At 45.1% G+C, this 12,275-nt stretch overlaps 1 protein-coding gene across 5 annotated transcripts in view; it reads left to right on the forward strand.

Moving 5' to 3' along the window:
* Positions 1-12,275, forward strand: part of LOC110975143 (ral GTPase-activating protein subunit alpha-1-like) — a 75,337-nt gene that overhangs the window by 25,278 nt on the left and 37,784 nt on the right. For 3 of the 5 annotated variants that reach the window (XM_022227312.2, XM_087135192.1, XM_087135187.1), the window contains 12 exons: positions 379-561; positions 1,698-1,820; positions 2,297-2,684; positions 4,355-4,516; positions 5,837-6,157; positions 6,947-7,261; positions 7,506-7,693; positions 8,234-8,332; positions 9,020-9,175; positions 9,735-9,863; positions 10,880-11,005; positions 12,074-12,241. In XM_022227312.2, the coding sequence (XP_022083004.2) occupies positions 379-561; positions 1,698-1,820; positions 2,297-2,684; positions 4,355-4,516; positions 5,837-6,157; positions 6,947-7,261; positions 7,506-7,693; positions 8,234-8,332; positions 9,020-9,175; positions 9,735-9,863; positions 10,880-11,005; positions 12,074-12,241 (2,358 nt within the window). The remainder of the gene's footprint in view (positions 1-378; positions 562-1,697; positions 1,821-2,296; positions 2,685-4,354; positions 4,517-5,836; positions 6,158-6,946; positions 7,262-7,505; positions 7,694-8,233; positions 8,333-9,019; positions 9,176-9,734; positions 9,864-10,879; positions 11,006-12,073; positions 12,242-12,275) is intronic. The other 2 variants (XM_022227313.2, XM_087135200.1) reach the window with 2 other exon arrangements.

Consider the following 12,275-nt stretch of genomic DNA (forward strand, 5'->3'; position numbering starts at 1 on the left):
CAAAATGCCGTGAGGGGTATGTTACCAGTGAAAGGTTTTGTGATGTCGGAAGTGTGCCAAAATTTGCTAAGCATGTGAAATGCAACTGGAAAATCCTCCAAAACTCTGCGATAGATTTTGAAGGATTAGGGTGAGGGTTGTGACAGAATTTTGGTCCTGATTCAAATATGAATATTGAGGTGTTCTATGATAATCATTCTCAAAGCTTAGTTGAGATTATTACTCAAAGTCAGAAATCTTTGTCATGGTTCTCTCCAGTATCATCAGATCCAAGGTCTTATTAACCATCGCCATTAGAAGGCTCCTGTGGATTCCAGAGAAGTTTTACTGAAACTCACCTGGCCCGAACGTAAAGACTTCACATTTTACTCTGCGCAGGTCGAAATATGCAAGCGTGTGCTGAAGCTGTACAGGCACGTCGTCATGAACGTCACCATGGAAACCAGGACGTGGGAGCAGCTCTTAATGGTGCTGCTGCGAGTGACAGAAGGCGTACTGGGAGGGGCACCCTCAAGGTCCAGGCTGAACCTCGGCCAGCAGTTAGCACAGATCCTGTTTCAGGTATGATCTCAGTCTATCAGCATTTGAAGTTACAAGCCTTCTATTCTGATCATAGGGTTACATGTACCGAGATAACCCTAAAAGCACCGGGGGGGGTCCCCGTCAACATTTCCTCCAATATCATCGTCGATGAAATGGAATGTGGTGTTCTCGCACAACACGCACTCTGGTGAGACAAGTTAGCCTAAAATCCATGCTTTTTCCATTGCGTGCTCAGTGTATGCTGGCTGACACAACTTAGGTTGTGAACTTCAAATGTCATATTGATTCATGGGATTGTCCAAAATAACCTGGATCTTTGAGAGTTGAGTTTATTCAATTTGTGCAGTTTGGGAGTTTGCATCTTATTGTAACAACTGCCGATGTTGTTACTTAAACTTTGTTGACTAGTCAAAATATAAATAAGAATGAAAGATAAATTGCTTCAAAGGAGGAGTGTGTTAAATTGTTGGAGTGTCACAAATTGAAATAACCCCAGTTAAGTACAACTAATGAAAAGCCGAGATTTACATGTATTCAAGGTTTGCTGTTCCCAACAAATAATGGAAATAACTGAAAGAAATGACATGTGACCAAGACAGTGATGCTCGATAGCATAGAATTGAAGTTTGGAAAAATGAATGAAAAACTTACAATATAAGTGACCTGTTTGAGTTTGTAGAATAGACAGCTGCGAAGCATATCTGTGTGGGATAAGTTTGTGCTATCTGGAACCATCCCACCAAAGTTGCAAAGGTGGTTCCATGGCTGTTCTCATTAATATCGCATGGCACAGCAGGGAACCAGGAGTGGGATGTTTTGTAACAATATAGACCACAACATGATCAATATCTGATACTGCTGTACATCAGCCACTGCCTTGGCCGATCAGGTTTGATCTCGTCAGATCTTAGGTGGTCGATTACGTCTTGACTTTTGAAGCCTGTAGGTCAAGATCACATGATCCACCAACAGCAAGGAAATGTGACCTTGAAACCGTGTCCATCAGAAGTATGTATGGACGCTGCAGCAGGCACATACATTCAGATTAGATATTGTGTAGCCTATAAATAGAGCAGCTATGTAGCCCCTGCCATCATCTCTGGACACCTCTCGAGGGAAAAGATTTTAAGTCTCCCCGTATGTGTTGCTTCCAGACTCTGATTGTGTCCTGGATCAAAGCCAATCTGAAGATCCGCGTCTCCAAAGACTTGTGGGATAGATTCTTGAATGTGCTGTCTTCACTGACCCACTGGGCGGAGCTAATCACGGAGTGGTCGGTAAGTTGAAAATCCTCAGATAATACTTTTTGAAAATATTTTTCACATCATATCAACAGTGCGCTCCAGCATTCTGTATGAAGGTAATGCAAAGCAAACTGAAAGCAAACAGCAATGCTTTATTCTTTTCTCCATTTCTCTCCGTCTCCATCTTGGAGATTACGAAATTTTGCTACTGGTAGTATCATGGATACTACCAGAAATTCAAGTCCATGAATATTTTATTTGTATTCGGTTGTTTATTTTCATTTAGTTATATTTTTCAGATTTATCTGCTCAGAGAAAAAGTGGAGTTTAAATACCCTGCTTGCTTTTATTTGTTTGAGGAATATAAAATAATAATATAAGAATTGCTTTTACAAAAGGCTGGAAGAAATTTGTCTCTGGATCCTGGAAGTCTACTGTAGTCAATATGTTTCAGCACTGCCTTTTTGCAATATGTCTCATCATGATGATTCGTCTTATTGCATTGACAGAAAACCATGGAGACACTGACCCGGGTCCTGGCCAAGCGCGTCTACGGCATGGACCTGAACAACCTGCCCCTGGACAAACTGCAGGACAACCGCAACAGGCGTCTGCGGGGTCCACGGGGGACAGCGGCCACCGCCGCCCCCCAGGCCGACCGCGACAGGGATGGCAGCAAGAAGCATGACCGTACCTTCTCCCGGGGCTGGAGCCGCTGTGACTCCAGCTCCCCGAAGGGCTCGGACGAGGCGGATGGGGCTGGAGGCAAGCACCGGGACCGAATCAGCACAGTGGGCAGCCGCGACGACCTGGACCGCCTGCGGCAGAAGATGGGTTACATGAGAGATGTGTCGTCCAAGGCAGAGGCAACCACCGTTCTTGCCAGCCTCAACAAATGTTAGTCAAACGGCCCCGCAGTTGAACGCGTTAGAGGAAGAAAGACCTGTCTCTACCCAAAGATGGTTTTTATATGTGCACTGAAGGACTCCAACTCAGATTTGGAGCTTTTGCCATCCATACAGTGAATAGAACATCTGATAAAAGATTACTTGGAGAGTGGAATCGGGCTCATATTTAACACACAAGGAAGCCTTTGATGTCAGTAACAAAATGGTGTGGGTCTCACTCATGTTGGCCAAGAATACCGCTCTCAGCCGTCCTTCCAGGCAATTCCTATCTTTTATTTTGCCAAATTGGACAAAACGATCTGGATGCTGTTATGGTACCCTTATGCTTTGGCACTCTCTTTAGTCACTGGGGCGTTCGGTTTCTTTAACTTCTGCTGCTTTTGTCCTGAGCTTGAATCTTACTTGGGCCGACAGGTTTTGGGGAGTCCAGCCTGGTTCTGCTCTCTGCAGAGTTTGTATTGCGGGATTGCCTCTCATTTCTGAAACATATTTCTTTATCCTCTGTCCAGATTAGCATGGACCAGACAGTTTATTACCTAGGAGGAATTTTAACCACTTGCTGCCGGGTGGTTTGAAAAATGCAGTGCACATAATCGGTACATTTCAAGATTTTGGGTTTTTAAAATTCTTCAAAAATTCATCATTTCAATAAATGGACGTTAACACCCACATGATTGACTGTTTGGTGGCTACTCTAATCTGACAGACAAAATCTATTGACACCTGTGTATTTCAGCCAGGCCTGCAGCCTTGTAAAAAGAGCCCAGATTGTATGGTGTTATGTAACTTTCTTTTGTTCACGAACCTGGTACAGTACGCTGCTGACCTCTTCTCAATAGAGGCCAGATTAGCATGCAGCGGTGCTGTGTGGCTCATCGCTGCGGTAGTGGAGCGCTTTTGTCCCCGGTGGTAATCCACTCACTCTAAACACCCCAAACCGTGGTATACTGTTTCAAAACAAGGCTGGATTATCTCCACTATTGAGAGTGAAAAAATGTTGGCAATGCCCAGCAGCCTGGTATTTTGTTCTGAGTATGGTCTTTTGTTACATGGCCCAGTTCCCTTTGTCCGATTTCGGAGACCCCGGCCACAGGTATAAAGCGTCCGTGTCCAGTACCGGAAACCCTGGCTGCAAGTGGTTAACTCCAGTTCCAAAGTATGACTAATAATTGTAACATAGAATCCAGTGGGACATTAACAATTCCATCCTCAAAAAAAAAAAAAAAATCCAGTAGTTTTCGAGTACCGAATTCTCTGCCAAATATTTAACCAGTTAGGAGGAACCAAAGCTGAAGCACATGGGCATGTTATGGTACATGCACAAAGGTAAGATTACACAGTAAACTGATGAGTTCAGACTGTCACTGTTTAATGAAAATTAAGTTTTCAGGAGGAAAGTACTCCAAAAGTACTCCGCCTAGTACTTTCTTAGCACTTGTCTCCTTAAAACTTTACTAAACTGGGAGCGTCTGAAGTCTTACGTTTATTTTGTAGCTTTACCTTTGTTCATCCGTGTATACGGTATTTTATTTACCATCAAATGCCTATGAATTCCAGCTTTATTCCCTCTTAGCCAGTTCAATATTTGGCGGAGAGCCTTGAGAAAAGTACTCGACTTCAACACTGAGAAACTCAACCTGGCAATCTTTTGTCCTGCAGTGCCTCTGAGCACTAGCACCTCCCAGCCCTCGCTGTACCATCAGCAGCCCCTGCAAATCATCTCGGCCAAGGACGATGCCTTGGGTAGCCTAACAAGAAGTAGCAGTGAGGGAAAACTAACCGAGGGAACGCACCGCTTTCAAGGTACTCAAGCGCACACTAGTAAGTTTGGACATGGCCACGAAAACTGTCTCATTTCGTAGGACCGCGGTGGAGAAAACTCCATGCATACTCAGCTGCAGGTCGTCTATTCAAAACTCATTCTGTACTGAATCATATGTTCTAAAATCACAGCTGCTTGCGGTTCATCTCGGTCTTATTCATTAAAGGACCAGAAATTAATCTTGCGATTGCACGCACTTGTGGAAGTATCCAAGCCTCTAAACTGTATAAAGAATAATGTCGGTGCGCACCTTTTTCACTATTTACAATGTCAGTAGTCTTCTGTTGTATTCGAGGCCATCGCAAGTCCTTTCACAAGTCTTCCACAAGGCCAGTCATAAGTAATAGGGGGAACAACGACAAAAGAATGCTTCTGGCACCAGTCATCTGAACAGCTTGTGAATTGGCTCAAGACTGAATGACTTGTGATGGCCTTACAGGGAATTGCAGGGACTTGTGATGGACTCGAATACAACACTGACGGCAAGAATAACTTTTATGAGTACACTAGAATGAGTCCTGTTGGACGCAATCCAAATCAACAAGACACTGCTGGAGAGAAGCAGCAAAAGTCTTATGTCAGAACTTGTGGATTCAACTCTGTGTTCTGAATTTTAACTCATTTTTGACTTCCAACGACGTCAGTGTTGGCAAAGAGTCTAAAGTGTGAAGATTTTTTTCCACATGCAATAGGATTAAGAAATGTAACTCACGGAAACATCCATGCATGAGGTTTGCTCATGGACAGGGCCATGCACTAATTCAGCAGGGGAACAATAAAAAGAGAAGTGATCCTGGCAGCAATCCTTATTCTTGCCAAAGATCGTATAGCGCTGAAGGCACAAGATGGATAACTCTGCCCAAAAGGTGTAATTACCATGGGCGCCATTTGAGCAAGCGATATGCCTGCGCGGTTTACGGTAATGCTTCGGCGCAGGCTCACCAGGTGCACGTGCCTGCTGCGGCGCCTGCGCCTATGCAGTAATGTGCATTGCGCAGGCGTATTGCTTGCTAAAATGGTGCCTTTGCGATTACAACGTTTTACGTGTGTTCACGGTGAAGTTCGCCATCTTGCGCCGCTACACGGCGCTATACGATCTTTGGTTCTTGCCGCTTTTGATTCTTCAGCAACTGTTGCACTGAATACCTACCTAGGGTGGCTTTGCTCGCGCATGTGTAGATTTGAAGCTATATTCAAACCCCAAAAGGTCCTAAACCCCTTGAAATTGCTATTCAGAGACTGAAAACTCATGTAAATGTGACAGAAGTGTATTTCATGGATTCCATTGAAATGAAATTCTGTTGTATTTGCCCTCTCAGTCCCAGTTGCCAGGCAAGCCTCTGCGCCCGAGCCTCAACCAGCCAGCGAGCCGGGAACGAGAGAGTCCCTGAACGAGAAGGCGATGTCCCTCCCCGAGGAGTACGACGTGATGGAGGTGAAGTCCCTGACCGATGAAAACGACGTCTTGGAGTTCAAGACCCTGCCAGAGGACAAGCTCTCCCTGGACGACAAGATCTCCCTGGAGGAGAAATCCATCAAACAGGAGGGGGCAGAATTCAAGACGCCGTCCGAAGACAACTCACAGGAAGACAAGATGTCCTTGGAGGAAAAAGCAAGCAAGAACGATGAATACAGATACGGTAAGTCTCCTAAACCCCAAGTGTTAAGGCAAACTATACCGATTGTTCATATGGGCATTGGAGTTTTGCACCACAATTCATTGAATTGTGGTGTTTGCTGCGATGTATGTTACTTCAAACCTGTCAGCTGGCACCCAGCAAGCTTGATTAGGGTGCTTGAGGTTGTTGATATGAGTCCCAGATGAGCAAGATTTTGTCGACAGCGACTGCTGTGATGATGAGTCCTATATGTCAGTGCAGCTAATGAAGATACCCTTTGAATGACCTAAAGTTTAGAAGTTATTTAAGAAACACATACCAGGCCTTTTTTTGCTAACACTAATCTGAGGAGACGATATTACTGCGGTGTCATCTCACTCGTACATGTATTCTCAAACTTGAGGCACGCATGCAGTTTGCAAGTTACGTCAACCTTTTGGTCAGAGAGGTATTCAATGCATAAGCCTACCACCTGTGTGCACTTAACAAAACAAGTTCCAGTGACGTTTGTTTACTCTGGTACGGCCGCAGTGAATTTATTCTGTATATAATTGCTGTGGGATATCAAACAGGAGAAAAAATGACAGCAGTTACTTCAATTCCGTCCTCAGTTTTTAAGAATGTCTTGAATCTCCCCAAATCATCCCACTGGCAGAAACCCGATAGTGCATCTTTGTACATCCACCTTCAAGGGGTTTTCAACCTCTTCCGTTTACTTCGTCAACTGTGCAAAATCACCCAAACCTTGAAGGATCTGGGAGGGTTAGAGCAGGTGGTTTTATTGGCAATGTCCCATACCCCGTCCCACAGAAGAGACCAAGATGGGTGAGTACCAGCTGAGCTACACCCAGACAGACACCGTCAGCATAGACAGCTCCGAGATCGCCACGCCTGACACCGCCCAGACCATACTGGACAACAACCGCCTGACGCCCACCAGTCTGACCGACATGATCGCCTCGGACATCATCACCCCGTCCCCGGCCAACCAGTCGCTGTCCAGTACCCCCTCACCGGGGACTGCCATCAATGGTGAGATCGTGGCCGGGAAGGGTTCGCACATCTATGAGCCAATCCGATTGGAGGAGCAGGACAAGCTTGACGAAGCCACATTTGAGACTGCTGGTGAGTACTTGAAATGAAGAGCATAGAGTGTTCAGTTTATTGGATATGAAATAAACTAACAATTGAAAAATTCACCTCATCAGATTTGATGACATACAAGTTCCTGAGGTGTAAATGTGTCTTGAAATTTTCAAGGTGATCGAAATATAGACAGCTTCAGTGACTTTCCAGAAAGTCAAGAGAAGGGTACTTTAGCTCATCCACGATAACCCCACTCTGTCTTCCCCGTTTCCCCCCCTGCCAGAGAGTGTCCAGAGCCCTGATGCCAGCATCATGTCTGGGGGCACTCGGCCCGGCTGGCAGCCCGACGTGGCCTTCGTGCTATGGAGACGCATCCTGGGCTGCCTGGGTGACGTCAATGACATCCAGATTGCCCGGCTGCACGCCATGGTCATGGAGTGTCTGTGGACCACTTGGCAGCTGCTGGCAAAGGTAAGGGGAGGAAGTGGACCGTTTACATGCTGCATTTGACTCGGACGAATAGACCTTGTTCATAGCCCAAGTACATACACCTTTCCCAGTCTTTGTCCAAATGATCTGGTTGTAAAATGCTCACATGGAAGCTGTCATGTAGTGGCTCATTCTTTTCCTATGGGCTCTTAGCCTCTGTTCAACCGACGAAAGGGTGCTTCTGCTCAGGGCAGATAGGCTCGTTTGCGTTGTTTCCACCCAGAGCCAAGTAATTTGGACGTAGTCTCAGTAGACCGATCCAGTTACCCCCGGCGCCCCTGCTTACGTGGGTAGTATTAACGGTACCCCTCTCCAGTGCCACACACCATGTTCCAGCCAAGTGCATCAAATATGCATGCATGCATGCACGTCAGACTTTTGTGCATGCATGTCAGGCACACATCACAGCTGTGATTGGTCGAAAGGGTTAAATGAATCAGTCTGTAGTGCAGCGTGGCCAATTAATAACTGGTGCTGATTGGTTGAGATACCACTGCTTGTTCTGTTCTTTTGTATCCACAGATCAGGGACAACCTTGGTGTGAGTTCCGACAACCAGAATACCCCACCACCACCTGAATACATTCCACCTCTCAGGATTCTCTCTTCTTGGCTCTTTAAGGTGACAGCTCAGTTTGTTTCTGATCCATCAACAGAAGCACTAACAGAATCTCATAAATTGCTGTAACGTTAGCAATGGTTCTCTCAAGGGTTGCGCTTTGCGTTCTTCCCATCTCAGTATCAAAAATGGATAGTATTTTTTCTCTTGCACTAAAATTGTTTTGCCTCGTGACTCTTTTAGAAGTGGTCAAAAATGAATGTTGAGAATTTCTGTGTGTTTGTGTAGTTGCGAGGTAGCATTGAGAAAAGACACAGGCAAGTTATGTATTGGTTTTGTCAGTTCAATAGTAATTATAGAATGTATATACCTGTTGTTTATTTTTGATTGCATTCTTGGTAAGTAAAAACTCATTTATAGTTAATTCTGCTTGTTATGTTACTGATTGATCCTCAGGGAATGATGTAAAAGCTAGCTGAAATTTACCCACACATTTTAGATATTTAGGCAGTCTTACATTGATTTTTTTTCCAGACTAAATCACTTTTGATTAATCACAAGACTTCAGGGCAAGCTCTGGCAGAGACTTGTAAAGGATGCCCACAAAGACAATGGCACAAAGACACCAGACAAGTCCATAGGTGAATATTGGCGACCTAACGCTTGCCCTGAATCATGTGACGCTGCAAATGCTGACTTTGCAACTCTGGTTCTTCATGCACATGTTGGCACAATTTTCTTCCTTCACAGGCTGTGCATTTATCAGATCGTTACCAGCAAGGTAGGCTGTCGGCCTACAAACTCCTATGTGCAATGACGACGAGGAAACAAGACCACCCTTTACCCAGGGACCATCTGACCCACTTCTATAGGGTGCTGCACTACGGCCTGGTCGGAATGGACCAGGTGAGTTTTAGGAAGCACCCAGAAATCCTCTGTTGAATTCCTCTGATTAAAAGGCTGTTGTTGCAAACGAGCCACTTCAAGACAGGTGGCGTCTGTGTAACTATAGTTCTAAGGACGTGGTTACGTCATTGGGAATGCCATCCCGTTGCATCAAGGTTCCTCATGGGTACCCTTGACTACAAAAGGAAAATTATGTCAAATAGTAATATTGCCCTGGGAAAAAGTCTCCTGAAAATTCTGATTTGTGCCGGATCTGACTTAAAATTTAAGATTTTCCTTCTGGGCCTCACTGCAAAATCTGTGACCATGTTGTATTGGGATGCGGTGTGTATGACGCATAATTCCTCCTACAGGCACTGACAGCAGTACCTGCTGCTTTGTGAAATTTCAAGCTGGTCGCCTATCCCTGAATGCTCTGTGGTCAAGTGATTAGGACATCTGTTCTCATGAGCAGGGGGTCATGGGTTTGAGTCCCAGTGCAGTGCTTATTACGGATCTCAAACCGAAAATCAAAAACTAACTTAATCCTTTGATGATTATTTCTTCCTGTGCCTGCCAGGAGGTGATCAACACCATCATTCAGTACAGCGCTCCGGATTTCTTCTCCTGCGGCCTCCCTGGGTCAACCCTGCTCATCTTAGATTACATCCAAGCTGCCAACATGATTGCATCCCACCACAACCTAGACGTATGTTGAACAGGCCCCAAAGTATCTGTCCGGTTGTTCAAAGACCACAAGCACATCATGCAGGATTGCAGTGTGATCATTTACATTCCCACCTTACATCTAACAAAACTCTTCATGAGTTGCAGATTTTATGGAGTCCGAAAATGATATCTGATCAGTGGCTTTCACAGTTACCGAGGATTTCATGCTCAAGATTGCACTGGGCAGTCAAAATGGGACTAACCTCATAGCGTTGCATCACGAAGCCAAAGTTCCTTTCATCTGGGAGATTGTGAGCAGTATGGGTAATCCAAAACATGCTGAACTCACCAGTTCCTGAGTACATGCTACTTAGCACCTCTTATGACTTAATAGATTAGCAGAGTCTTTCTGTCTGAATGAACACCTTTTTTTTCTGCCAGCCATACGCATTTACAGGATAGTGTTCTCAGCAAAATTTGGGGCATGTTGAATTTAACATCGGTACTTTACCAAGTTTGAAGTATTAGTGGGGAAAGTCATGCCTTGTCTAGGCATTCAGCTCATCTGAAATAATGTAGCATTTATCTTTTCAGTGTGCGGGCTGTCCGTGCAGAGATACCCAATGGGACTCGGTGCTGAATTTGTTGTGTGCCTGGCAGAAGGTCGTAAGCGTGCTTACGCCCTCTTGCCCGGAAGCATGATCACAGTAGAAAATGTTCTGGTAAAAGGGTGTACACTCTCTGTATTTAGTAAAAACGGATAAAATTGACTACAAAATCAACACAGGCTGTGCAAAAAGCAACCTTTGAACAACTTACCAAACGACTTGGGAAATTTTTTGTTACTAGTTGCAAAGAAATCTTCATATTTCATCAAAATAAAACAGTTGCAGGCATACATCCTTTTGCCAGGAAAATCTTTTTTTTTGCAGCGATTATGCTTCATGGCAAAAGTTCGTAACCGTTTACGATCTTCTTCCAGGCACCCGATGAATTGTTCTCATTCCGCTGTCCTCAACGCTTGTTTCTCCTCTCCTCTGTTTTTCTTGTCCGCAGGCACCGAGGATAGAAGCGTTATCCCTGCTAGGCTCCTTGGTCTGTTTCCCCAATCTCTTCTGCAATATCACCGTGCTACAGCCATCACCCAAAGATATCAGCACCATGCAATGCAAGGATGTCAAGGTACAGTGCCAGGCTGTCGTTGCAGATTGCAGTGGTGTTATGTAATAAAAGAGACCCACAGACAGGCTTGCGTGTTCGGCACCAGTGCATTTCAGACCCGCCGTTGGAGCAGTGTTGCAGGTTTGACCAGTCTGAAGGTCCATTTGCTTTAGCATGAGTGCGTGTGGAGTCCTCCGGCATCCATGGACCATGGCGAGGGCTTCTAGCGGGTATCGCTCCAAACATTGTGATGAAGTTTGTTTGTCACGAAAAATCCGTGTTTTCAACTAAAACTAACACTGCATCTGGAACAAGCATGCTATCAGCAGGTGGTTAACCACTTGCTTCTGGGGTTTCCGGAACCGGGCACCTTGGGTTTGTATTCATAAGTGGGGTAACCGAAATCGGACAAAAGAGCTGGGCTATGTATGAAAGACCATACTCAGAACAAAAGACCCAGCTGCTGGGACTTGCTTTCATTTTTCAGTCGGCATTAGCAGAGGTAATCCATCATTGTTTTGAAACAGTATACCACTGTTTGTGGTATTCAGTCCCAGTGGATTATCAGCGTTGACAAAAGTGCTTCAGTGCTTCAGTGATGAGGGATACAGTAACGCTGCACGCCAATATGGTCGCATTTGAAAAGACGCCACTGGCATTCAGCAACGCATTGGATCAATTTGGGAACAAAGAAAATTACACAACACCGCACAATCTGGGTTCTCTTGACAAGGCAGCAGGCCTGGCTGACATGCTTGGGTGTCAACAGAGGTTGCCTGTCATATTAAGAGTAGCCACCAGACAGTCATTGGTGTGGGTGTAAACGTCTAGTAAATGAAGTTATGAATTTTTGAAGAATTTTGAAAACGGAAAATCTTGAAAATGCCCTGGGAACTCATTTCGCGCATGCAATTTTCACTTGGCAGGAAGTGGTTAAAAGACCTTTATTTCATGTCCATGTTGTGCGTAGGCTTCACTCTGCACTTCCGTTTTACCAGATTTTTTTAACACCCACAGCTGCATATGTTACAGCAAGCCTTGTGCCCTCTGCCTAAAAGTTTTCGATAAACAATCCATCCTGTCTTGCAGGACCACCTGATCAAGGTGTTGATCAAATGCAGTCGCAAAGAGCCAATGTGTGAAGCTCGCTGTATCGCCCTCTGCAGTCTGGGCATCTTCCTGTATGAGGAGATGGCTCATGTTACATTCCATCCCCGGTCCAGGGAAGCCATCAGTGTACTTCTTGCCAGTCTAAAGGTATTACGGATTGGTAGTACCCCCTCTCCCTTCC

This window comes from Acanthaster planci, linkage group LG01 (assembly GCF_054643075.1).
Source record: "Acanthaster planci isolate LZ-2023a linkage group LG01, COTS_SCS, whole genome shotgun sequence".
Lineage (NCBI taxonomy): Eukaryota > Metazoa > Echinodermata > Asteroidea > Valvatida > Acanthasteridae > Acanthaster > Acanthaster planci.